This window comes from Cucurbita maxima, unplaced genomic scaffold (assembly GCF_002738345.1).
Source record: "Cucurbita maxima cultivar Rimu unplaced genomic scaffold, Cmax_1.0 Cma_Scf00009, whole genome shotgun sequence".
NCBI classification, from domain to species: domain Eukaryota; kingdom Viridiplantae; phylum Streptophyta; class Magnoliopsida; order Cucurbitales; family Cucurbitaceae; genus Cucurbita; species Cucurbita maxima.
Window position 1 is genome coordinate 4,939,426 of NW_019272025.1, and position 23,769 is coordinate 4,963,194.

The 23,769-nt window shown below is 38.6% G+C and overlaps 7 protein-coding genes across 13 annotated transcripts; 3 read left to right on the forward strand and 4 right to left on the reverse strand.

The window, feature by feature from the left end:
* The first annotated feature begins 532 nt into the window (after positions 1-532).
* Positions 533-3,604, forward strand: LOC111483785 (ALA-interacting subunit 3-like). 2 transcript variants are annotated; one of them, XM_023130095.1, is made up of 9 exons: positions 533-773; positions 996-1,121; positions 1,580-1,638; positions 1,754-1,828; positions 1,929-2,042; positions 2,196-2,266; positions 2,443-2,740; positions 2,911-3,200; positions 3,378-3,604. In XM_023130095.1, the coding sequence occupies exons 2-9, from the start codon at positions 1,037-1,039 to the stop codon at positions 3,430-3,432; spliced, it is 1,047 nt and encodes a 348-aa protein (XP_022985863.1). In that variant the 5' UTR covers positions 533-773; positions 996-1,036; the 3' UTR covers positions 3,433-3,604. The 2 variants fall into 2 exon arrangements, with proteins under 2 accessions (XP_022985863.1, XP_022985862.1); XM_023130094.1 differs by having other exon boundaries at positions 533-1,121.
* On the reverse strand, positions 3,591-6,812 carry LOC111483780 (ribosomal RNA large subunit methyltransferase I). Of its 2 annotated transcripts, none has more exons than XM_023130085.1 (8): positions 6,635-6,806; positions 6,209-6,434; positions 5,991-6,125; positions 5,490-5,712; positions 4,947-5,133; positions 4,560-4,744; positions 4,037-4,174; positions 3,591-3,806 (listed from the first exon to the last, which is right to left on the reverse strand). In XM_023130085.1, exons 1-8 carry the CDS (start codon positions 6,729-6,731, stop codon positions 3,678-3,680), a joined length of 1,320 nt encoding a protein of 439 aa, XP_022985853.1. In that variant the 5' UTR covers positions 6,732-6,806; the 3' UTR covers positions 3,591-3,677. The 2 variants fall into 2 exon arrangements, 1 of the variants encoding a protein (XP_022985853.1); XR_002718414.1 differs by having other exon boundaries at positions 3,684-3,806; positions 4,037-4,155; positions 6,635-6,812.
* A 582-nt stretch (positions 6,813-7,394) lies between these two features.
* Positions 7,395-8,787, forward strand: LOC111483787 (50S ribosomal protein L20-like). Of its 3 annotated transcripts, none has more exons than XM_023130098.1 (3): positions 7,395-7,519; positions 7,722-7,943; positions 8,366-8,787. In XM_023130098.1, exons 2-3 carry the CDS (start codon positions 7,758-7,760, stop codon positions 8,555-8,557), a joined length of 378 nt encoding a protein of 125 aa, XP_022985866.1. In that variant the 5' UTR covers positions 7,395-7,519; positions 7,722-7,757; the 3' UTR covers positions 8,558-8,787. The 3 variants fall into 3 exon arrangements, with proteins under 3 accessions (XP_022985866.1, XP_022985865.1, XP_022985864.1); XM_023130097.1 differs by having other exon boundaries at positions 7,739-7,943; XM_023130096.1 differs by having other exon boundaries at positions 7,733-7,943; positions 8,366-8,783.
* LOC111483782 (metal tolerance protein 9-like) lies at positions 8,667-10,982 on the reverse strand. Its single transcript, XM_023130089.1, has 6 exons — positions 10,719-10,982; positions 10,472-10,584; positions 10,143-10,388; positions 9,800-9,880; positions 9,489-9,719; positions 8,667-9,388 (listed from the first exon to the last, which is right to left on the reverse strand). The coding sequence occupies exons 1-6, from the start codon at positions 10,900-10,902 to the stop codon at positions 9,041-9,043; spliced, it is 1,203 nt and encodes a 400-aa protein (XP_022985857.1). The 5' UTR covers positions 10,903-10,982; the 3' UTR covers positions 8,667-9,040.
* A 936-nt stretch (positions 10,983-11,918) lies between these two features.
* Positions 11,919-15,840, reverse strand: LOC111483781 (glyceraldehyde-3-phosphate dehydrogenase GAPCP1, chloroplastic-like). Of its 2 annotated transcripts, none has more exons than XM_023130088.1 (14): positions 15,617-15,840; positions 15,437-15,495; positions 15,238-15,305; positions 15,091-15,129; positions 14,554-14,654; positions 14,349-14,461; positions 14,114-14,213; positions 13,855-14,001; positions 13,081-13,141; positions 12,909-13,006; positions 12,672-12,814; positions 12,498-12,581; positions 12,317-12,406; positions 11,919-12,239 (listed from the first exon to the last, which is right to left on the reverse strand). In XM_023130088.1, the coding sequence occupies exons 1-14, from the start codon at positions 15,707-15,709 to the stop codon at positions 12,191-12,193; spliced, it is 1,245 nt and encodes a 414-aa protein (XP_022985856.1). In that variant the 5' UTR covers positions 15,710-15,840; the 3' UTR covers positions 11,919-12,190. The 2 variants fall into 2 exon arrangements, with proteins under 2 accessions (XP_022985856.1, XP_022985855.1); XM_023130087.1 differs by having other exon boundaries at positions 15,437-15,522.
* A 797-nt stretch (positions 15,841-16,637) lies between these two features.
* LOC111483926 (phosphoglycerate kinase, chloroplastic-like) lies at positions 16,638-19,460 on the reverse strand. The gene is made up of 6 exons (XM_023130300.1): positions 18,898-19,460; positions 18,521-18,598; positions 18,170-18,430; positions 17,691-18,008; positions 17,354-17,512; positions 16,638-17,082 (listed from the first exon to the last, which is right to left on the reverse strand). The coding sequence occupies exons 1-6, from the start codon at positions 19,327-19,329 to the stop codon at positions 16,873-16,875; spliced, it is 1,458 nt and encodes a 485-aa protein (XP_022986068.1). The 5' UTR covers positions 19,330-19,460; the 3' UTR covers positions 16,638-16,872.
* Positions 19,461-20,266: 806 nt separating this feature from the next.
* LOC111483927 (DEAD-box ATP-dependent RNA helicase 36-like) lies at positions 20,267-23,722 on the forward strand. 2 transcript variants are annotated; one of them, XM_023130302.1, is made up of 5 exons: positions 20,267-21,036; positions 22,411-22,733; positions 22,921-23,075; positions 23,205-23,285; positions 23,712-23,722. In XM_023130302.1, the coding sequence occupies exons 1-5, from the start codon at positions 20,407-20,409 to the stop codon at positions 23,714-23,716; spliced, it is 1,194 nt and encodes a 397-aa protein (XP_022986070.1). In that variant the 5' UTR covers positions 20,267-20,406; the 3' UTR covers positions 23,717-23,722. The 2 variants fall into 2 exon arrangements, with proteins under 2 accessions (XP_022986070.1, XP_022986069.1); XM_023130301.1 differs by lacking the exon at positions 23,712-23,722 and having other exon boundaries at positions 23,205-23,547.
* The last annotated feature ends 47 nt before the right edge of the window (positions 23,723-23,769 follow it).

The following is a 23,769-nucleotide window of genomic DNA, read 5'->3' on the forward strand; positions in this document are numbered from 1 at the left end:
TATCAAATTTCATCTGACTCAAAAAGTCCACTAAAATTTCATTATATTAAAAAAATGACGTCAAAAGAAAGATAATTCCTCTACAATATTATACTTAGTTCAATAAATTAATAATTAAAATATTGAACCTTTAATTTCATACAAGAATATGAGTAGGTTATCCAAAACATGGTTTGATTCCAAATAAAATTCCGCGGTAACGTCAACAATGGTCAACATAATCCGCCAAAACACAAAATTACAATTATACCCCCACGTATACTAGGATAATTTTTTAATAATATTTAAAATGAAATTAGAGGGTTAAAAATGTAATATTACATAATTTATTTTTAAGTTTGAAATAAAATGGAATGAAATTAAAAGTTTATTATTTAGAAGGAAAGAATGAAAGATTAAGATATTAAGGGATTGTTTAAGTTAATTAAATAGAAAATTAAAAGGTAATTAAATAGAGACCCAAATTAGGGAGGGAAGAAATTGGATTAGAGTAGCCTAGTTTCGTTTAACCGTATTGTTTGGTTTTGATTTGATTTGATTCTTCCATTGTTCGAAGGTTTCCTGTTTTCGGTGGTCCGCGTTGGTTCTTCTCCATTGGCTTCCATTCGTTTTCCTTTGTCCATTTTTTCTTCTCTGTCTTCCTCCGCTCCCTGCCTCCCTCTCCCCTCTCTCTCTATTCTAGAAAAGAGAGGAGAGAGAAAGAAAGCGATGCTTTGTGTTCGTCGTCTTAGGGAGGTTCATGGATTGATTCATTCATTCATTCGTTCATTGAGGTTTTGAGATACGATTAAACAAGTATTATCGATTTTCCGTCTTTCTTAGAAGTCAAACAATGAGAAGCGCGAAGATTCGGCCTCCTATTGTTTAATCTTTCTTGGATAATAGCCATCGTTTGAATTTCCCCTTTCTCTGAAATCGCCGCGACTTGGATTAAGTTTTGACGCGGAATCCATCTTTGTTTTCGTCTCTATTTAACTGGATTTCCTTCTGATCGGGGTTTGAGAGCTCTTACACACAATAAGGGAATCTGATTATTATGAATTCGAACACCGCGTCTAGCTCCGGAGGCTCGGGATCGAACGATTCATCATCAAGTAGAAAGAATTCAAAGCGACCTAAATGTGAGTTTTCGTCTCTTTTTGATTTGATTTTGCGAGTTTCCTTTTTTGTGGCCTATTCTTTCCCGTTTTGTTCTTCTTCCCGCGTTTAATGTTGGATTGAACTAATGTTGGGTATGCCAACCTTTTAAATCATCGTTAAGGGTATTGGGTTTTTCTCTCGTTCTCCAAGGCTAATTCACTGATTCCAGCGTTGATCAGTGCTGATCTATGGATTTTGTACTTGATGATTGTAAATTAGACTCTACCATGTTTTTTTTGTGTGATTATATGATGATAAAATGATAATCTGATGACTATTCTGAAACTAATGAGATGATTAGCTTTATGCTTCCACGAATTTCCTTCTTGAAAGTTAAGAACAAAGATATAGCCTTTATTCTGTTCGCTTTAAATTCTTCTTCACGTCTGGTTTGAATGCCTTCCATTTATATGGAAACTGAAACGAAATTCTTATCCAGATTCGAGGTTTACCCAGCAGGAGCTTCCAGCGTGTAAACCCATCCTCACACCAAGATGGGTAGGCTTTATTGTTGTTCTTGTTTTAACATCTCTCTTTTTTTTTTTTTTTTTTTTTTTTTTCTCTTTTTTGTTATAAAAAATTAAGGAACAAAGTGGAATCTCTCCTCGTGCAGGTGATTTCAGTATTCATGTTAGTTAGCATTATCTTTGTTCCCATTGGAGTTGCTTCCTTGTTTGCTTCCAGAGATGTACGTTCAAACAAGAATACTTTTCTTCTTCCTTTTTAAATTTTATTTTCATGGCTAGTTTGTTCTTTAACTGGTTTCAGATGCTTTTCCTCTTCATTAGGTTGTTGAAATAATTGATCGTTATGAAACTGAGTGTGTACCAGAAAGATTTAGAAACGACAAAGTTGGGTTCATACAGGGCACTGCAATTAAAATTTGCCGCAGAAATATAACTGTAAGATTCTAGCAGCGTCATTATTTCCATAGTTGATTCTTACATGTGCAAAAGGCTTTAATAGTAGCTTATGGTGTACGGAAGTTTATGAAAGAAAGAATTCCTTTCAAATTCACTATAGTAACATGTATTTTTCAACCCATTTTTGTGTAGGTTCCGAAACGTATGAAGCAACCAATATATGTCTATTACCAGCTCGACAATTTCTATCAGAATCACCGCAGGTACATCGTCTTTTTTTATGCATATCATGTGATTCGCTAGATAGTTCATGAAGGTCTTGATAAGTGCTTGGAATGTCCTCATCTGTTTTCTTGATCTCATGCTGTGAATGAAAATCTTTTATTCAATTGCCGTTGTTTCATATTCTGAAATATTTTCATGATCCTGTGTGATTCAGATATGTGCAGAGCCGTAGTGATAAGCAATTGAGAGATGCTGGAAGTGAGAATGATATAGGCTCTTGCAAGCCCGAAGACAAAGTGAATGGGCAGCCAATCGTTCCCTGTGGTTTGATAGCGTGGAGTCTGTTTAATGATACTTATAGCTTCACCCGTAACAAGAAGCAAGTCGCCGTGAACAAGATTGGTATCTCATGGAAGAGTGACCGGGAACACAAATTTGGCAAGAATGTATTTCCCAAGAACTTTCAGAATGGTACTCTGAAAGGAGGGAAAACCCTCAATGAATCCATACCAGTGAGTCAAAACATCCTGTTTTTATCTTAAATCTCTTTACATATATGAGCTAAGGTGCTTTGTTCTTGATATTAGCACTCGGGAAACGACTGTTGCCATTGCAAACATAAAAGAAACAGAGTTGATGTGGATCGGTTGCCTGACCGTGCTTTTTGTATTATGCATAACAGTTGAGTCAACAGGAGGACCTTATTGTGTGGATGCGAACTGCTGCACTTCCCACATTTAGAAAGTTATATGGAAAGATAGAAGTGGACCTTGAGAAAGATGATGTAATAGATGTGGTTTTGGAGAACAATTACAACACATACAGTTTTAACGGCAAGAAAAAGCTTGTGCTCTCTACAACTAGCTGGCTTGGTGGGAAGAATGACTTTCTTGGCATTGCTTATCTTACTGTCGGTGGGTTATGCTTCTTTTTGGCAATGGCTTTCACAATCGTCTATCTTGTTAAGCCAAGGTAATTTACCAGAAACCCCATTTGAACTGAAATCTTGTTCATAATTTCAAATTTTGGGATGTTTATGATCTGAGAAAATTGGACAAGTTGTTTGATATTACACGGCACGCTGTATTTGCTTGTCTCATTAGTTCATTGATCATGCAAAACTAAAATTTTAACATTTTCTAATTTCAGGCAACTTGGGGACCCATCATATCTGTCGTGGAATAGAAACCCGAGCGGGCACTGAAGCAGGAGCTGCTAGAACACGGTTTGTTGTAATTTTATTTGTAATTTTATTTTGATGTGAGCATATAAGAAACAAGGGCAGGGCAGGGTGTATGACAGATTGTTGTAATGGAACTTCTACTTTCCTTCTTATATGAAGATGTGGCTCTGACGATAGTGTAACTTCAAATGCAGTATCTCATCTCCTTATGTTAAATGGCTTGTCTCTTTTGATCAATGGTAGATACATTTATAACTTCATAAAGTTTAGAGCACACGTAGAAGGATATTAGAAAGATATGCACCCTCTGGGTAAGTAGGGTCAATGGGGTGATCACATGCTGCTCCTGCTTGTCGTAGGACCGTGATTTGCTTTTTGGCCATTGATGCTGCACCCTGTTTAAATGAAAGGGGCAGTACAAACCAGTTTAGTTTTCTTAAACAAGCCGAATAGGTTCTTTTCGTACATGACACGTAGATATTATCCTAAATAACTCTTCATATAGTTTAAGTCAAGATCATGAGGTATAGAAACTATATAATTACCAAACAATGTTTCTAAGGCGTTGAAATAAGTAATAGTGATGATTTGTTTTCATGGTTGGTGGGGGCGGAACTGGACTTGCCTGGAGTGTTTGCAGGAACATCCCACTCTGAGTCATTGCTCCAGAACATGAACAAGTCATGAGAAGACCACCTTTCCTTGTGAGTTGCATTGCTAATGAATTTAAAGTCCTGTACATGCCTGATGCAGTTTGTAGAACCTACTAAGTTTTAGTTAGTAGGGTGATGAAGCAAACAAATTTTTAATAAGCACAGGTAGAATAGATAATAGACTTGGGTCGTTTAGACAAGCAGACAATGAATGTTAACAAACTTGATACTTTCAAAACAAGCCCCGGATGATGTATTGAACAATTTGATCTATCATCTTAAAATCCACAACTTTCTGACGTTTAAAAACCACCCACACCAAATAGTTAATAGGATTTCACGTGGATTCTAACTTGTAAGAGTGAACAGAATCAAAGAATTAAGAACTTATGTTCACTTTGTACCAGTATTTCACATGGGGCCTAACTTGTAAGATCATAGAATTAATTAATCAAAGAACTTCCGTAACAGGAAAAATAATCAAATGCATCATACCTTTTTTCGTGGAGCTAGTTTAGGAGGATCCAAAATGACTATATCCCAACATTCATTCCTAGATAGAGCATCCTTCATGAATGTAGTGGCATCAGCTTTCAAAAATGATATTCTGTCAGGATCCATACTATTAAGGATTACATTTTCTTTTGCTAGCTCCAGAGCAGGCAGTGATGAATCAATACCTGATAATTAGCGAACTTATGAGAATAGTACCACTGTATTCAAGGCTAGAGAATCCTGTTTCTTTTCCGTGATAGCAACAGATAAACACACACAAAAGATTGAATTTTTTTCTAAGTATGAATAATTAGTGACTTTGCCACAGCATACTCTCCTAAACATTTGATCTAAAAGCTTTAATAGAAGACAAGAAAAAATGTATACCGGTGACATTAATAGCTCCACCACGTGCTGCATTAAGAGAAAACCCACCACTGTAGCAGCAGAGGTCAAGAACTTTTTGACCCTCAGAAATTGTTGAGATAAAATGACGATTTTCACGCTGATCAGCATAAAACCCTGTTTTCTGGCCTTCAAGTGAAATGGCATAGAAAATTCCATTCTCCGTTACCTATCAGAATAAGGCATGTTCAATATCTCATCTGATTTTGTGGTAATAACTTGGTTGTATGTATTATATAGCTTTTGAACTACTTTCTACATTAACATGATACCCTCATAGCTTCTCTTGTTACCAAGAATTTCCACCTGCTAGAACACATCCCAGTGAGGATTTGTGCATAAAGCTTACTTATATCAGCAACTCTTATCTCCTAGTTTCCAAATCTTTGATACTCATTGATGATTATTCAAGCATGTAAGATCAGTTTACTCATCAAAAGGGCTCCACATTTTTAACATTTAGTTACCATGAACATGATATAGAGCATTTCTTGAAACAGTACAAGTGTTGCAGTCGCTTGTTACCTTTGTTCTTTCAGGACAATTAGACGGATTTGTATCCTTCAATTCAGACACATCTATCCCTTCTTCCTTCAGAATTTCCACCGATGGTCTCCATTTGACATGATTGATTTCATCAATTCCACGAACACAGTCCTCGATTTCAGCTTTGTACTTCTCCACCCAAGCAGCCGATGATGCCACAACTGCTAAATCTCCAAAGACGTCAATGATTAGTCCTGACAATCTGCCAAAAAGAAAAAAAAAAACAATAATTCTAGGACATTTGGATAAGGCTATTATAGGTTCCAGTACACAAACAATCTATTTACCGTCTAAGAGATTCACACACCCCTCCCTCTGAATGCGCGCACATGCAAACAGAAAGAGTTGGGTCGGTATGGAATGACTTTCAAAATGCTTAAGAACAAAGATCAATGTATGGTGGTGCTAGATTTAATCAAATTTTACAGATAGGGAATGCATAATGTATGAAGACATGAACAGAATACTCGAGGTCGATACCTATCTCCTTCACTATTAACGAGACGGTATGCATTCGTACTTGCCGACGGAAGTCCCAAGCTCTTTCTTAATTCTCTAGCAATATGTATCCTGGTTTCAATCAGTTTCTGCATATCTAATGTGCACGAAGGATCTCTGGATTGCATAAATTAGAAACTTAGCACCACATAAAGAAGGTGATGTTAGTCACAGAGTTCAAGCATTGCCCAATTAAGTACCTAGCTGCCTCCTCTTCCAGCTGCATCAATCTGACAGAGAACATGGAAACTGAGTTATACAAACCCCACCCTATAGGTTTCTCAGCCCCATCGGCTACCAGGACAACATCTCCAGTTTTTGGCGGCGGCCTTCCAATTATTCTATCAACAGCTCCACTGTACACCATCGGACTCCCATCTTTAAAGAGTTGTGTCTTCCCCTTTTTTAGCACAACCTTGGATAAACCTGAAACCCCCAAATTCAACACAATTCTTTACACAATCGCATTACCAGTATCCCATCAATATGACCAGTTTAAAAGCGTAATCGATAAACATGGATTTTGACGAAGCAGAAGCTAAATGCGGGGAAGAAACATAAACGAATTGGGACAATCGACATTTGTTTTGCAGGTCGCAAACGAGGGATGTAAATCACAGACTGACCTTTGGGGCGAGAGGAAGCGATTTCTTGGATTGTTGAGGCGGCCGGTGAAGAAGAAATTGAAAGAGACTTTAGCAAGCGGGCTTGAAGCTGCTGCATGCTTCGGCGTTTGTCGATGAGGCCAGGTAACTCCTTCCTCTTATCTCTTGAGCGGGAATTCGGACGACACCCAATTCCAAACCCAATCCTATCCCTTATAACTTGTTTTAATTGAAACTTTAAGAAATTTAAAACACCCTTTGAATTAATGGTTTAACTTGTATTTTTAATATTATCAATGACTGTATTTAAAATCATTTGCAGTGTTTCTTCCGGTCTGAAATTCTTGAAATTATTTAAATTATTTGTAGTGTATTAAACTCTTCAAATATTTTTAAACTTTCAATTTTGTATCTAATAGGTTCGCGAGTTTTTAATTTTGTGTCTATGATATGTCTGATTAAATTTAGATTATTGGAAAAAAAAATTGGACTTAAGTAATTAAATAATTAAAATAATATATATATATATATATATATATATATGGTGAATTTAATAGTTTATATGTTTTATAATTCATTAGAAACCTGTAATTATAAATACATGCATGCTTTATATAATATGATTGCAATAATTATTAAATTGAAGGTAAAATTCGCAACATCTATGAAATATGAAGGTTTAATTAGATGAAATACAAAACTTAGGGCAAAAATTGTTATTTTCAGCAATTTAGGGTGAAAATTGTTATTTTCAGTAATTTAGGGTATTTTCTATAATTTTATACCTAAAACTTCTTCTTTCCTCTCACCACCTTCTTCCCGCCGTCTTCTCTTCCCTTTCAGCAGCTCAGCGTCGCCGCTGCCGTCTCTCTTCCGCTTTTTCCGTCGAAACCTCCCTTCTAACAGGTTTGCAGTGATTTTCTTCCCTTTTCTTGCATCTATATCTTTCTTCGCACTGGAAAAACTCAATCAAATATCTAGAGCTGAAGATTTGAAAATCGCGTTGTTCGACATTATTTGTTGAGTGTACTTGGTTTTTGACTTTATAATTTGTTTTGATTGGATCATGAGATGTTCTTATATGATTGATCAATTACTGATTTTGAAGAGTATGTAAAGGTGCAGAGCATAGCAAGGAAAAAAGATGAACAAGGACAAGATATTTAAGCTAGCCAAGGGTTTCAGAGGTAGGGCTAAGAATTGCATAAGGATTGCCAGAGAGAGGGTGGAGAAGGCTCTTCAGTATTCCTACAGGGACCGTCGCAATAAGAAGCGGGATATGCGCTCCCTTTGGATACAACGTATCAATGCTGGCACGCGCCTTCATGGGGTATGTTTATTTTCCTTGAATGTTCCTCATTTGAATACCGCAAAGTAAGAAACCAACAATGAAATTAAAAGGTTAGCGAAAATATTCCATCTAAAATGAGGAACACTTCTAGCTTCTGAACCTCTGATATTCTCGCATCAAATTCTAATTTCCTCTGATATTCCCACATCCCATAATTCTAGCTTCTGAACTTGCCCCTTTCATTCTTTCTACAATTCATCTCTGTAATTGTAAGCCAACTTGACCTGCCTGGAGAAGTCGCATAAATTTCACGCGATTTGTAAATTTTAGCACTTTTTGTATGAATGGTTTGATTTTGCTGTAGACTTGTGTTCTGCACAATCAATTTGCTTCTTGCTACTTTAATAGACTCTTCTGTAGAGATACTAATGTTCCTTTTATCTCCTTCCCTACCATATTAGGTAAATTACGGCAATTTTATGCATGGGCTGATGAAGGAGAACGTTCAACTAAATAGAAAAGTATTATCAGAGCTGTCAATGCACGAACCTTATAGTTTCAAGGCTCTGGTAGACATCTCTCGTAATGCATTTCCTGGAAACAAGAATGTAGTGTTTCCCCCCAAGAAGGATGCCGTTTCCATGGTTGTTTAATGGATTGTTTAAGAGTCATCTAGATCTCCAATTATATAGAAAGACTCGGGATGTTTGTCTGGCTTATGATCGATCATTGAGAGTTGATGCTTCTTGTTGAGTGTTATTGTTTTCATTTCTATTGCTGCATTAGTTCTCCTGATGTTGTCAGACACTGAATGGATTCTCCATTTGAAATGTTGGATGCTTTGGCTTTAAATCCACAACCAGAGATGTTATTTTGTTGCGACAAGTTTCTGCAGGACATTCAGTCAAATTTTGTTATACGACAGTGACAGAGTTGACTTGTCATTAGTTTTTGTAGGACTTTCAGTGAAATGTTAATCATTAGAAGGCAAATCCATTTTTTTATTGGAAAGCTGAAAATTGTGTACAGCATATGTATAATTCAAACAATTGAATAGTTAGAGATAACCACAATTCAAACCACTCTCTTTCAGGAATTCATGCAGCATACATATTCGTTATTTGCCACTTTCCTTTCTATGAAGCTTTAGGCTTGTGCTCTGGCTTATGAGTGAACTCAAAGTCCACATGAACAAATGCACGATCAACCTCATCAAGCTGTTCAAGTTTATCTTGAAGTGATTCTCCTATGTCATGTGCCTGACTTAGAGACGTTTCACCAGGCAACACTATGTCCACCTCCACAAAATAGTTGCACCCAAAGGTATATGCTCTCACTGTATCAATATGTTTGATTTCCTCGTGATGATTCCATACTAGATATGTTAACTTGGCCAAGTAGTCCGGTGGGGCTGTCCTTCCTATTAGTGACCATACATTTTCCATCACAGTTTTCGCCCAGTTGCTGATAGTGTACAATGCTATCTATATTTATTATATAAATGTAGATGTAACTAGTGTTGAAATATATTTAGCGAGTATAAATAGTCAAATCAGATAAGAATACTGTGTGTGGCTAACTTACTAGGATAGCCCCAAGGGGATCAAGCCACCAGTAGAATTTGATGGCCAAAAGGGCAGTCGCAAGACCAATTGAATTGGTAATTACATCAAAGAAATGATCTTGGGCATAGGCTCTGATGATTTCATTTGCGAATTTGCGGCAGTAGATTGTAAGGCAAATTTTCACTACTGTTACGGATGCCATTATTCCAACCATCCATTTTACTTTATCTGGATCTCTATCTGGTTGAACCTGCAACAATTCATAGACGAATCATATGGAGAAATTACTGGTGTGTTCTTTTGTATCAATTGATAATCATACTTGCTTACCTTTGAAATAAGTTCTCGAGCTGATTCAAGCAAAATTTGTATTCCAAGAGTTGCCATGATGGATGCAAACACGACAATACCCTGGCATAAATTTGGAAGGTTAGTCCATACTATTTTGCTTTCTTCTATATTTGTTCTAACATGACTTGACTTTCTTTTATGCTGGTGAACTATTGATTGTATGACAACGTTAAAGAGTTTTTTGCTTTAACCTTGAAAAATATTAGGTGCTATTTCTCCATTGGGAGCCTCTATTTTCTTAGACAATCATTCACATTCTTGATTCAACAGAGACTCTTTCTACTAATTCAATAACTAAATTTTGTTAATAGAGATGACTTGCCACTGGTTGCATCCGATTCTTGCCAATAGGATAACGATACTGATTTGGCTTTCTCATAGCATTAGCTGTAAACCATAATATGAACCCTGATAAAAGATCCAACAGGGAATCTAGTGTTGATGCTATAACTGCTAGTGATCTGCTCTCAACTGAAGCATACACTTTTGCGATGAAGATCAACATGTTGGCTATGTTGGATGCATATATTGCCATTCTCTCACTGTTGGCCTCATGCTTCTTTTCATCCTGGTATATTAGAAACTAGTTGAATGTGTCTTATCTGAGAGCATAAGAAGGTGCAAGTTTAGAGAGATTAAAAAGAGAGATACCTCAGTTAAGGTTCCTGGCACGATGCCCAGTTCATTGTAGGAGTCAACTTCATTGAATCCTTTGAGAAGACTTTCTTGCCTTTCATAGTACTTAGCAACATTTCTTTGTCTCTCTAGGGTCAAGATAAAAACGCTCATTAGTTTCACCTCCAAAACTCAAGTTTTTCTGTTGAACGTACTGAAGTAATGATAGAACTACTTTATCCAGGAACTAGAAATGATAAGAGAATGCATTTGAAAAGCTTACTCCATGACTTCCAGTAATAAACAATGCCATGATGAGATATCTTGTTGGTTGCAGGCAAATGGAACTCGTCCATATTAAGTCGCCACGAGGGCACCTTTGACACCATTCCATCTCTTCCGGCAGCCACACCCTCAGGGGACAAAAGTTCTGTTCTGAATGAATCTGTTCTGGGATTATCTGCCATTTTTATGCTGATGAACCCAACTGAGAATCTGGTTATAAGGAACCGATTTTCTACAACCTAAACCAGAGAGATCATTATAAAGAGAAAGACGATGGTGCAGTGTTGCTGACTAAGTTGGATGGGATGAATATAATATAGAAGAGTGGATTCAGTTAACAATGGCATGGAAAGGGTTGGATTATATTTTAGGAAAGGGATGATTTTGCATGCATTATGAATTCGAGTGTTGTAGAAAGTTAGAGGTTTGCTTTAAATAATTGAAATACCTGGTTTTGGGAATTGCTTTGTAGGACCTTACGTGTTTTCCTATAAGTTTGACATAATCGTCGATGCTTTTCTCAACTTTGGTGCATTTTTAAGTCTTTTTTAAGATTGTTTGGTATCTATCATATGGAAGAACTTTTCAATGGTGGGAGCATTGTTGGGGTAAAACCAAGGTAGAAATATTGATAATATTTGTTTCCCCTTGTTTTGCTTATCCACTGATAGTTATTATTTTTCTTGTTCTCTGTTTTCTCAAAATAAACAATTGAATCGTTTTTGATGTCAATAGATAGTTCAAACGACACTTACTCGATGTCAATGGATTTTAGCATATCCCACACTAAGGTGAAGAATATTACAATACATGTAAAATTTCATCAAAATTCCTTGTAAAAGCAAGAATCACTGAGATTGCCTCGGTGAGAATGTTCAGAAGGAGACAATAGCATCGACCCGAACGCTAAACTGATTAAGAAGAAATTGAATAGAGGTAAGATGAGTTAGCCAATTTTTTTGTATTGACATAATGGAGTTGTTGAACCTAATTCACCAAATTAAACTGTCACCTCAATTATTGTATTCAACATTTATGCTATTATGATACGTGACGTGTGTGTCCACAGACAAAATCCCAGCAATTGAATCACAATCCAATTTAGATGACCGTTGTCAAAGATCCAACAGAGAAAAAACAAACCATGTTGCGGGCAGACATCTGTCTCAAAAGTGCTGCAGCTGCTTACACCGGAAGAAAAAGAGCCAATGATCTGTGCTTATCTGCTTATAATTATTTAATTAACCAATGTAAACAAAATAGTGGAATACAGAGGATAAACAGAGGAATGGTTAACTGGAAGAGTTTGCTCTTAAATGTCAAACATTCCCTTATTTCAAGCTCTATGATCTATCGAGCTTCTTGTGGTCTAAACAGCATTCGAATGAATGCATTCCAAGAAGAAATAGACGCCTATCTCACTTCAATCAACTTACTTACGACCAAAAATCACAAGACTATCATTTAGTTTTAGGCTGAAACCAATGCCATGTGCTCGATAAGGTCCAGAACTCGGGTGCTGCAAAGACGAGCAATAGTTGTTGATGAGCCATCCCCAGAATTAGTGAAAATATGTGAAGTAGAAGGAGAGAATACCTGTATCCCCATTCATTGTCATACCAAGTCACCAGTTTCACGAATGAGGCACTGAGGCTTATTCCAGCCTTTCCATCAAATATACTTGATCTAACAACAATTAAATAATGAATATTTCAATTACTAACTACATGTTATTCAGCCACATAAGTTGAGTTGAATATGCAGGAAAAAGTTGCACCTGGAGTCACCAAGAAAATCAGTAGAGACAACATCCTCATCGGTATACCCAAGAATGCCTTTCAATGGACCTTCGGATGCATACCTTTAAAAAGTATTGAAAGAGTTGCCAAATGGCTATCAAACATATTAAGAACTTAATGAAAGGCACAGTTGTTGGGTGCATGACACATACTTTACCGCTGCCTTTACATCTTCATATGAAGCACTTTTTTCAAGTCGGCAAGTTAAGTCCACAACAGATACATTGGGTGCTGGGACACGGAAAGCCATTCCAGTAAGCTTTCCATTTAGCTCTGGAAGAACTTTACCAACAGCCTGCAGTTGTTAAAAGTTCAAAGAAGAAAAACTGTCCTTTTCAATTGATTATCAAAACCATAAGAAAGGTCTATCAATTTTTGAAGCCACATACCTTGGCAGCACCAGTAGAGCTAGGAATTATATTTTGTGCAGCACCCCGGCCACCTCTCCAATCCTTCATTGAAGGGCCATCGACAGTCTTTTGTGTTGCTGAAAAAGAAAAAGAACACAATTGGCACACGTGAAATAAGTTGAGAGTTTGAGAGAGCGAGAGACTGAAAGACCTGTGGTTGCATGCACTGTTGTCATTAGACCTTCAACAATGCCAAATTCCTCATGAACAACCTACATGACATAGCATACAATTTGAGTCAAGCAGGCTGTATTTTATTAGATGGAGCGAAAATTAGATGTTAGTCTACTCTGAACTCAGTTAGAAACCACGACCTCCACAATAATATAATACTGTCCACTTTGAGCATAAGCTCTCATGGCTTTGCTTTTGGTTTTCCTAAAAGACCTTGTATCAATGAAGATGTATTCCTTACTTATAAACTCATGATCATCCACTTAATTAGGACTCCCTCCCAACAATCCTCAACAATCCTCCCCTCGAACAATGTACACCATAGAGCCTCCATTGAAGACTATGTAGCCCTCGAATAGCCTCCCCTTGATCGAGGCTCAACTCCTTCTCTGAAGCCCTCAAACAAAATACACCATTTGTTCGACACTTGATTTACTTTTGACTACACCTTTGAGGCTACCAACTTCTTTATTCGACACTTGAGGATTCGATTAGGATGACTCTAATATCATGTGAGAAACCACAACCTCCACAATCGTATGATATTGTCCACTTTGAGCATAAGAGTTCATGGATTTGCTTTCGGTTTTTCCAAAAGGCCGCGTACCAATGGAGATGTATTCCTTACTTATAAACCCATGATCATCCTCTTAGCCAACATGGGACTCCCTCCCAACAATTCTCAACAAACTCCACATATTCTAGAAACAACACTCCAAATACTCAACACATTCGGGGGTTTCATTCATACCTTCGCGAGAGGTGCAAGACAATTTGTAGTACAACTTGCGTTGGAGACAATATCTATCGTCGGCTTGTAAGTTTTTTCGTTAACACCAACTACATACATAGGTGCATCAGCTGATGGAGCTGAAATTACAACTTTCTTAGCACCACCCTGCAGTGCATATTTATAAATTGTCAACTTGGTGTTCAAAACATCAAAGCAGAAGAGATAAGCAAGAAATTAAAACAGGAGAGAGATTGACGTATCAACAATCAAAAACAACCTTCAAGTGTGCTGAAGCCTTCTCTTTTGTAGTGAAAACTCCTGAGGACTCAACAACATATTCAGCCCCATAATCACCCCAAGGAATCTCTGCAGGGTTCCTGAGCACAAAAAATCACAAGAATCAGTCTCTAGTGGAGTTTAGTTGCCTTAGAATCAACCAAAAGCATACAAAATGATATCATAAGAATTTTACAGGTCAAAATATTTTAGAGAAGCAAATATTCAGTTACTACCTTTTGCTTGCAACTTTGATCTGCTTCCCATTAACTTCCAAGGTTGAATCACTGAGAACCTTGATGGTTCCATTGAAAATACCATGAGTAGAATCGTATTTGAGCATGTAAGCCTGGATAACAAAATCCAAATGGATCATTAACTAAACCAATGCACCCTATGTTCACAGTATCCAAATGGTTCATTGACTAAACTAATGCATACCATATACTTAGCGTCAACAAATGGATCATTAACGGCTACAACATCAACATCATCTCTGGAGGTTGCAATTCGTAATACCAGTCTTCCAATTCGACCAAAACCTGTATAGTGAGTCATCATAAATTTCTCTTTGTTCCATGAACATTATTGGAAAGGAACCACAGCATTAGAACTATATCACAATTTCTCTTTGTCCCATTCTAGAGTATATTTTGCTTCATTCTCATACGCGGTAATGTTGTTCACTAATCTTATTCTTCTTCTTTGTCTATTTTCTTCTATTAAGTTATTTGTCATTAAGTGAGAAAGTAAGCGTTCGAAATCTTGTAGAAGATGTTTCTACTAAACCACGAAACGGTTAGGAATCACAGATCCCCACAATGGTACGATATTGTCCACTTTGAGCATAAGCTCTCATGGCTTTGCTTTTGGTTCCCCAAAAGGCCTCATTCCTTCAATTAGTCAATGTGGGACTCTCTCCTAACAATTCTCAACACAAACGAGTAGTTACACAACTACAATAAAGAAAGTTCTTACCATTGATTCCAATCTTGGTCTTCCCACTTCTCGGAGTTTCTGAATATGAACCAGCAGGGGGGGAGGAACAATGATCAAATAGTCAGAAACTGACAAATTGAAACTATCAACGTTTCTTGGAGGGAAAAAAGAAGAATAAAAAATTACTTCGGATCGTCGGAGGTGCCTCAGTGGCCGTAGCTTTGATGGGTTGAACGGTGCGATTTTTAGATGTCCTGCCATTCACGTTTTAACATTCCCGAAACAAATTAGCTACGAAATCAGATCATCCAATACGGAAACGTAAGCAATCCATTCAAATGAATACAGTATTTGAAAAACACATTCGATGAAGGCCGGGCTTCACCTTAAATGTAAAGAAGACGCCCCACTCGAGATAGTAGTTCCGAAAATGGCAGATTGAAGCTTCAAAGAGCGCCCGACGCATGAAGCCTGCAGATACAAGCAAAAGATGCAGTTAACCACTATCAGTCCGTCACTAAATAGAAGCATGGAAACAAGTAATGATCCGTCAAAGAAAACCAACCTTCCGGCAATCGGACGGCGAGAAGTCAGAACGAGACGCTTGGATCAGAGAAGAGGAAACAGCAGATCCAGCAAAGGAGGATGAGAAGGCCATCGCTGTATAGCTTCGTCGCTGATCTAAGAAGAAACGACGACGAGAACGAAAAAGGACACGCTCCCAAAACGAACAACCCTCGCAGAGAAACGGAAGCGGGATGACGGATTTCCCAAAGTCTGCGGCCTTTATTTTTTTAATGGCCCGATGGCGTTACTATTGATGTGGTAGGTGGCGAGACGGCGGCGTATTGCCGGTGCCGGTCACTGGAACCGAGTAAAAGGATGCCACGTCGGATAATAGTGATTTGTTTAATAAATATCATTTTTATTTTGGTGATGGGACCGCGGCCTAAAGCGAAAGCTAGGGTGGTCGTTATCGGGCCTGACGGCGACCCGCCATTTGGCGGTTGGTTCGTTGAAATGGGTGGGTGTGTTCGGAAACCACTCCCATGCAAACGACATAAAATGCAACGATATTAACAATCAGGATTAAATCTCAACTCAATTTAGTCTCTAATCTTTTAATTTTATTCTATTTTGGTATAGAATTAACGCTAGGCCTCGAAGGAGTGAATTGTGTGAAATCTCAAATTGATAGGAGAGGGGAGCGAGTGACAGCGAAGATATTAGCCCTGGAGGGGTGGATTGTGACATCGATTGGAGAGGGGAATAAGTGTCAACGAAAACGCTGGACGTAGAAGGGTGGATTGTGACATCGATTGGTGAGGGGAATGAGTGTCAACGAGAACGCTGGGCGTAGGAGGGTGGATTGTGACATCCATTGGAGAAGGGAAAGAGTGCTGACGAGGACACTGAACCCCAAAAGGGGTGGATTGGGTCTCGAAGAAGGGTGGATTGTGCCATCCATTGGAGAGGGGAACGAGTGCCAGAGAGGACGCTAGGCCCCAAAAGAGGAAAATGAAACGTTTTTTATAAAGGTGTAAACCTTGCTCGTTCCTCTGAAATTGTCTCGAAAAACGTGAAAATACAGAGGAAAATGGGAGATTGATGCACAAATTTATTACAACTCTTAGAACAGTTGTTATCCCTACGGTCTGTTCCCAGCCGGCAAGGGAATGTCAAATGCAGAGAGACAGAACGCTACCACTTTTACAACAAAAACTCTTATTTCTACACCAATATATTTCTCTGTTACACATTGCAATTCAAGCATTCAGTTGCAAAGGAGAAGAAAAAAAATTAAATGGAATGTTCCATCACCTACACGGCCACGGGTACCGCCTCATCGAGAGCAAGGACACCGGGTAGCTCTTTGCCTTCCAACAACTCCAAACTGGCACCCCCACCAGTCGAAATGTGGCTCATAATGCTCGCAACTCCCACCTTCTCCACAGCTGCAACCGAGTCTCCACCTCCGATGATGGTCGTCACCCCCTTCCCGCTAAGCTCTGCAAGTTTCTTAGCAATTGACTGCAACCAAGCGCATATTTCAGTTCGGTACTGACCACATAAACACATCAACTATACATACTGTACACACGTTGAACTACATTGGTTTTTACGTCTCGCGATCTCAAATCCAGCAATATAACAGATACATAAAGGTCAGTCAACAATAGGGGAAGGCGTGTTTTATAACGTGAACATTAGAAGCGTTACGACACGCTCCTTGGTTAAGTCAGTACGATAATGACATCAATGTAAAGTGCATTTTAATCACCATGGAGAAGTTTTTCATTACCTCTGTTCCGACAGCAAACTTGTCGAATTCGAACACTCCCATTGGTCCATTCCAGATGATAGTTTGGGTAGTGTCCAAAGCATCATTGAATGTCTTCACGGAATCTGGTCCAATGTCCAGCCCCATCCATCCATCAGGGATAGCAGATGCTGGGACAATCTGCAAGGTAAGAATCAAGTTTTTTATTTCCCTATTCCGTAGAGCGTTTTAAAAGTTTCGAAAAGACTGGAAAACGAAGCCACTATTCGAATCAATCAATAAAAATTCAGAAGCTTGTATTTCTATAGCCCTGTATTGATCTGAGAAATGGATCTAAGAACAAGATTTACAAACAAACCTTGCTGTTTGCATCTGGAGCAAACTTATCTGCAATGACGACGTCGGTTGGTAACAAAAGGGATACTCCTTTCGCCTTCGCCTTCGCGAGGAGGGAGGTTGCTAGTTCAAGCTTATCCTCTTCCACCAAAGATGAACCAACGGAAAGTCCCTGTGCCTTGTAGAATGTAAAGATCATTCCACCACCAAGGAGTAGGATGTCACACTTCTCTAGAAGTGACTCTATCACTCCAATTTTTGAAGAGACCTTTGAACCACCAACAATAGCAGCAAATGGCCTCTTGGGGCTCGACACGGCCCCTACTAGATAGTCGAGTTCCTGAAGCCATTACCCACATGGTTAAAAATCATTATACGTAGGAAAAGAATAACATGACGAAGATCAGGCCACTCATAATCTGAGACCAGTTACCAGTTATATTCAAGATCAGTGAAAACGAAAATATAACAAGCAGGTTTGTGTCGATTAAAGGATCCAACCTTTTGCAAGAGAAAACCAGCTACAGAAGGCTTCAAAAACTTGGTGACTCCCTCGGTTGAAGCATGAGCTCTATGGGCAGTTCCAAATGCATCGTTTACAAAAAGATCAGCTAGAGATGCAAGCTTCTTCGCAAACTCGGGTTCATTTTTCTCTTCTTCCTTGTAGAATCTCACATTCTCAAGGAGAAGGACTCCACCTTCGGGTAGGGAAGCAACCAATTTTTCAACCTCAGGACCAATGCAGTCATCAGCCTTCACAACCTGATTGAACATAAGATACAGAACATGTTTAAAGGTGATAATTAACAATAAAGAAGCCCTTGTTTCATATCGTGCAGAAGAAAAAGGTACCTGAATGCCAAGAAGCTCAGAAAGCCTAGGCACAAGAGGTGCCAAGCTGAATTTTGGAGTCACTCCTTTTGGTCGTCCCTGAAAATTTTGATTGTTTAAGAACAGATACCACAAGCTTGTGCAGCATAAACAGTGTACTTTCAAGAGTTTTTGTTAGTGAAAAGAAGAATTTGAACCCGGATTTCAAGTTTCCATGGATGGCTAATCAAGAACATAAAAACCCAATTGCCATTACATGCAATGTACCATCACAGCTAACATCCCTTAACCTCTTCTCTACAAATTCCATTAACTAATCACTAACCCATCAATCAATTCAAACAGCTTTACAGCTACGAATCAATTTCCAGATACAACAAAACAAAGAGTACACTCACCAGATGGCTGGAGAGAATGACTTTAGCTCCCTTCTCCGTCAAATGCTTGATTGTCGGAATAGCAGCTCTGATCCTAGTGTCATCAGTAATATTCTGATTCTCATCCAAGGGCACATTCAGATCAGCCCTCACGAACACTTTCTTCCCCTTCAAATCCGATGCAGTCAAATCCCCAACGCTCTTCTTAGCCATGGACACCACGCCCCTCGAAGCCTTACCCCGAAACGACCGAATCTTGGAAGCGACATGGAGGGAGAAAAGTGGGTCGGAGGCGGCAAAGCCAAGGCGCTGAATGGGGGCGCTGCGGAGGCGGATTGAGGAAGAGGAAGTGGCGGTGGGGGAAAACTGAAGAAGGGCGGAGCGGGTTGAAGAAGTGGAAGAGGATGTGGTGGGAAGGAGATGGAAAGTGGCAGGGGAAGCTGCAGACGCCATTGATGATGCAGAGGAGAAATGAAGTGGGTGCTGTGAGTGAGAAACAGAGACGGGCGGAATTTGGCGATTTGGGAGAGTCGTTTTATGTGGAAGAAATGGGAAGGCGATTATGATTTGTGGAGGGAGAAAGAGATTGGGACAGGAAGAACAGTGATAACGAATGGGTATTAATCAATTTGTGGTTTTGATCACAGATTTCTCTTATCGCTGAGATAAGGTTGACGATACATGATTTCTAGATTGTGTGATGCAAGTTTTTGTCCACTTCGATAATGTGTTTATAATTGAGGAATATTTTCTCTATTTGTATGAGATTTTTTGGAAAGTTCAAAAACAAAGTCACAAGAGTCATGTCCTTAACCATATCAACAGAATCCTCAAATGTTAAACAAAATGGTTGTGAGCCTCGAAAGTGTAGTCAAAATTGACTCAAGTGTCGAACAAAGGGTGTACTTTGTTCGAGGACTCTAGAGAAGGAGTCGAACATCGACTAAGGGGAAGCTCTATAGTGTACTTTGTTCAATGGGAAGATTGTTAGGGAGGAGGTAAGAAATACATCTTTATTGGCATGAGACCTTTTGGACATGAAAATTTATCCGAATTGGACCTTAGGACAATTCATTTTTAAATTTATTGTTATGTTATTAAAATTTAATTTTAGCTCTTAAAATTTTACAAAATCAATTTAATAATTTGGGTAAACATTATTTTAATGCTTCATTACTTATTTATTAAATACACTTTAGAAACAAACAAAATTTACCTTTAATTATAAAATTAAATGAATAATCTATGATTAATTTACTAAAATGATAGTTTAAAAATATTTATGTCAGTGGTAATATTGTAATTTCGTAAAAAATTAGAGTTATTTTTTAAAAAAGGAAAAGTTGATTTTTTTTTTTTACCACAGCTTATTCGAACCTAGCCGCTCTCTACCACGTCTCTCGCCTCCGTCGCATTGGCTCACTTTTGATCGACTGGCTTTCCCTAATGAACTGGCTTTGAACAGTGAACATTACTTGGCGGTGAAGCAATCAAATTTCGGTGCAATTTTGTTCGGTCATCTCTGATTTCATGAATCAAGAAGTAATAATCGTCGACGAGAATTTCCCTCTTTTCTCAAAACCTCATCGAAAGAACCATAAACCTTCCGAGAATCCTAGCACCGCCCCTGTTTCTTCCGCCGTCGACAACGTTGCTCCGAAGAAGCCTCTTCCGATTGAGAAATCCACAGAACTTGGCACTAAATTCGCCGACGATGTTGCATTTGCCGACCTCGGCTTGTCAGAAGCGATCGCACGGACTTGCGAAGAATTGGCTATGAAGAAGCCTACGGCGGTTCAAACCCACTGTATCCCGAAGATTCTTGCTGGCCTCGACGTGCTTGGTATTGCCCAAACTGGGAGTGGGAAGACTGCTGCCTTTGCATTGCCGATTCTTCAACGCCTTTCCGAGACACCTTTTGGTGTCTTTGCGTTGGTGATCACTCCCACTAGGGAATTAGGCTATCAATTGGCTGAGCAGTTTAGGGCACTTGGTTCCGGCTTGAACTTGCGGTGCTCAGTGGTTGTTGGAGGAATGGATATGCTGAACCAGACGCAGAGTTTGTTGAAGAGGCCTCACCTTGTAATTGCAACGCCGGGAAGGGTTAAGGTGTTGCTGGAGGAGAACCCTGATATCCATGTCGTCTTTTCCAAGACTAAGGTTCGTTGTATTCGAACCTTGTTCCTATCTATTGTACAATGGGTATTCGTAGTACTACCTAATTTGAATTTGATGAGCATTGAGGAGTTAGAGGATTAATGGGTATTGGTTAATGCTGGTGACTGATTAATGAACATCCTCAAAGTTTTTAAAACAATGTCGGATAGGGAGAGGTTTTCACACCATAAAGAATGTTTTGTTCCCCTCATAATGTCGATAGATAGGGAGAGATTTTCACACCATTATAAAGAATGTTTTGTTCCCCTCATAATGTCGATAGATAGGGAGAGATTTTCACACCATTATAAAGAATGTTTTGTTCCCCTTTGGAGGGAGGAATGGATTCACACGACACTATTATAAAGAATTATTTGTTCCCCTCACAATGTTGATTGGAGGGAGGAATGGATTTAGACCGGTTAAATCTAAATTTAGATTTGTTTGTTAGGTGCGTAGGCTCTAGTATCTAGTAAATACTATTATTTTCTTATTGGTCTTAATAAAGAGTCGATAAATGTGATAAATACTATTCTTTTTCTGATTGGTCTTAATAAAGAGTGCGATTTCCCACATAGAGTTGTGTAGGCTCTAGTAAATAATATTATTTTTCTGATTGGTCTTAATAAAGACTGCGATAAATACTATTCTTTTTCTGATTGGTCTTAATAAAGAGTGCGAGTGTTTCCCATAGAGAGTTGTGTAGGCTCTAGTAAATATTATTATTTTTCTGATTGGTCTTAATAAAGAGTGCGATAAATACTATTCTTTTTCTGATTGGTCTTAATAAAGAGTGCAAGTGTTTCCCACAGAGAGTTGTGTTCAACCGTTGGGCCTCGAGGGGTGAATTGCGAGATCCCACATCGGTTGGAGAAGGGAACGAGTGCTAGTGAGGACGTTGGGCCTTGAGGGAGGTAAATTGTAAGATCCCACATCAATTAGAGAAGGGAAGAGTGCTAGTGAGGACGCTAGGCCCTGAAGGGGGATGAATTGTGAGATCCCACATCGGTTGGAGAGAGGAACGAAGCAATTAAGGGTATGGAAACTTGTCCTTAGTAGACACGTTTTAAAAAATTTGAGAGGAAGTTCGGAAGGAAAAGTCCAAAAAAAACAATATCTGCTAGTGGTGGATTTGGGTTGTTATACTTTTCATCCCCTTTAATAAGGCCTACGTAACAATGCAAAAGAAAAAGAGTGCTTCTTTTTCCCATGTGTGATGAATTTAAAACTAAAGAAGTTTTATTCGTGTTTCATAGTTGCTTGTTTTGTTCATATTGTTCAAGTTTTCATTAGCTACATAACCCCATAGCCTTTTAAACTCTTCAAAGCCAAACAGCTTATGTTCTTGACGTTTTAATCATCTTTTTATACCTTCAGTTCCTAGTTCTCGATGAAGCAGATAGACTATTGGAAGTTGGCTTTGAAGAAGAATTGAAAGTAATCTTCCAATGCTTGCCACTTAGCCGTCAAACTCTATTATTCTCTGCTACATTGACAAAGAATCTAGAAACACTGCTTGAGCTTTCTGCAAACAAAGCTTACTTTTACGAGGCCTATGAAGGCTTCAAGACAGTTGATATGCTCAAGCAGCAATATGTATTAATTCCAAAGGACAGGAAGAATCATTTTCTACGCCACATTTTGTCTAAAATGGAACACATGGGCATCCGATCAGCTATCATATTTGTCCAAACTTGCAAGTATGGCTTCTTTTTGGCCTTCACCTCTCCTTATTCTCGCTCACATGCGTGCACACGCACATTGACATACGTCTTAACTTCCTAGGTGTTTGATGTTCAGTGTTCGGTGTTCGGTGTTCTTGTTCTGCAAACTTTCATATTTAATTGACTAAAGTTGGTGTTTACTCTTTCTTTCGACCGTATGCAGAAGTTGTCACCAGTTAGGGTTGTTGCTTGAAACACTCAATCAGGAGGTGGCAGCATTGCATTCATTCAAGTCACAGTCTCAGAGGCTTGCTGCGCTCTATCGGTTCAAATCAGGACAAGTTCCAGTATTGCTTGCGACCGATGTTGCTAGTCGAGGTTTGGATATTCCAACCGTTGATCTTGTTATTAACTACAACATTCCATGTTTTTAAATTGATTTCTTCTGCTCAAGTTGAAGTGTTCCCATAATGCTCGTGATATAAATATAGTAACATTTTAATTCAGATGTCCAAGAGATTTGTACACCGTGTGGGACGTACTGCACGTGCAGGCAGAGGAGGATTCGCCGTGAGCATTGTTACCCAGGTGCACGTCACTGATGTGGTGGATAATTGTAACCTTTTAATTCCGACATGTTTCTTGGAGATGAGCTCAGCATCAAATGTTAATAAGTGTCTTTAAAAAGTTGCTTTTCATAGATGTAGTCAATGGGCGACTACATCAGTAAGCTGCATTATACTTGTACTATTGTATCGTAGCTGTTCTGGCTGTCATATTAAACGCTCTCCAATATACCGTTTTTCTTGTAAAAAGAAACAATGTACTGTTTTTTTTTTAGTACAACAAAGGTGGGGTATAAAGATTTGAACCTTCAACCTCAAAGGAAACAGTATACGTCAACTGCCATGAACAACAACCTCAAATGGTGTAATGTTAAAATGGATTTGCTAGTATTTTTCTTGAGATTTATTTGTTTTTCTTACCTTTGATAAACTTCATATGGGCTGCCAGCATGATTTGAGGCCAATCTTGGAAAGCAACTGGAGATTTTTGAATTCAAGGAGACTGA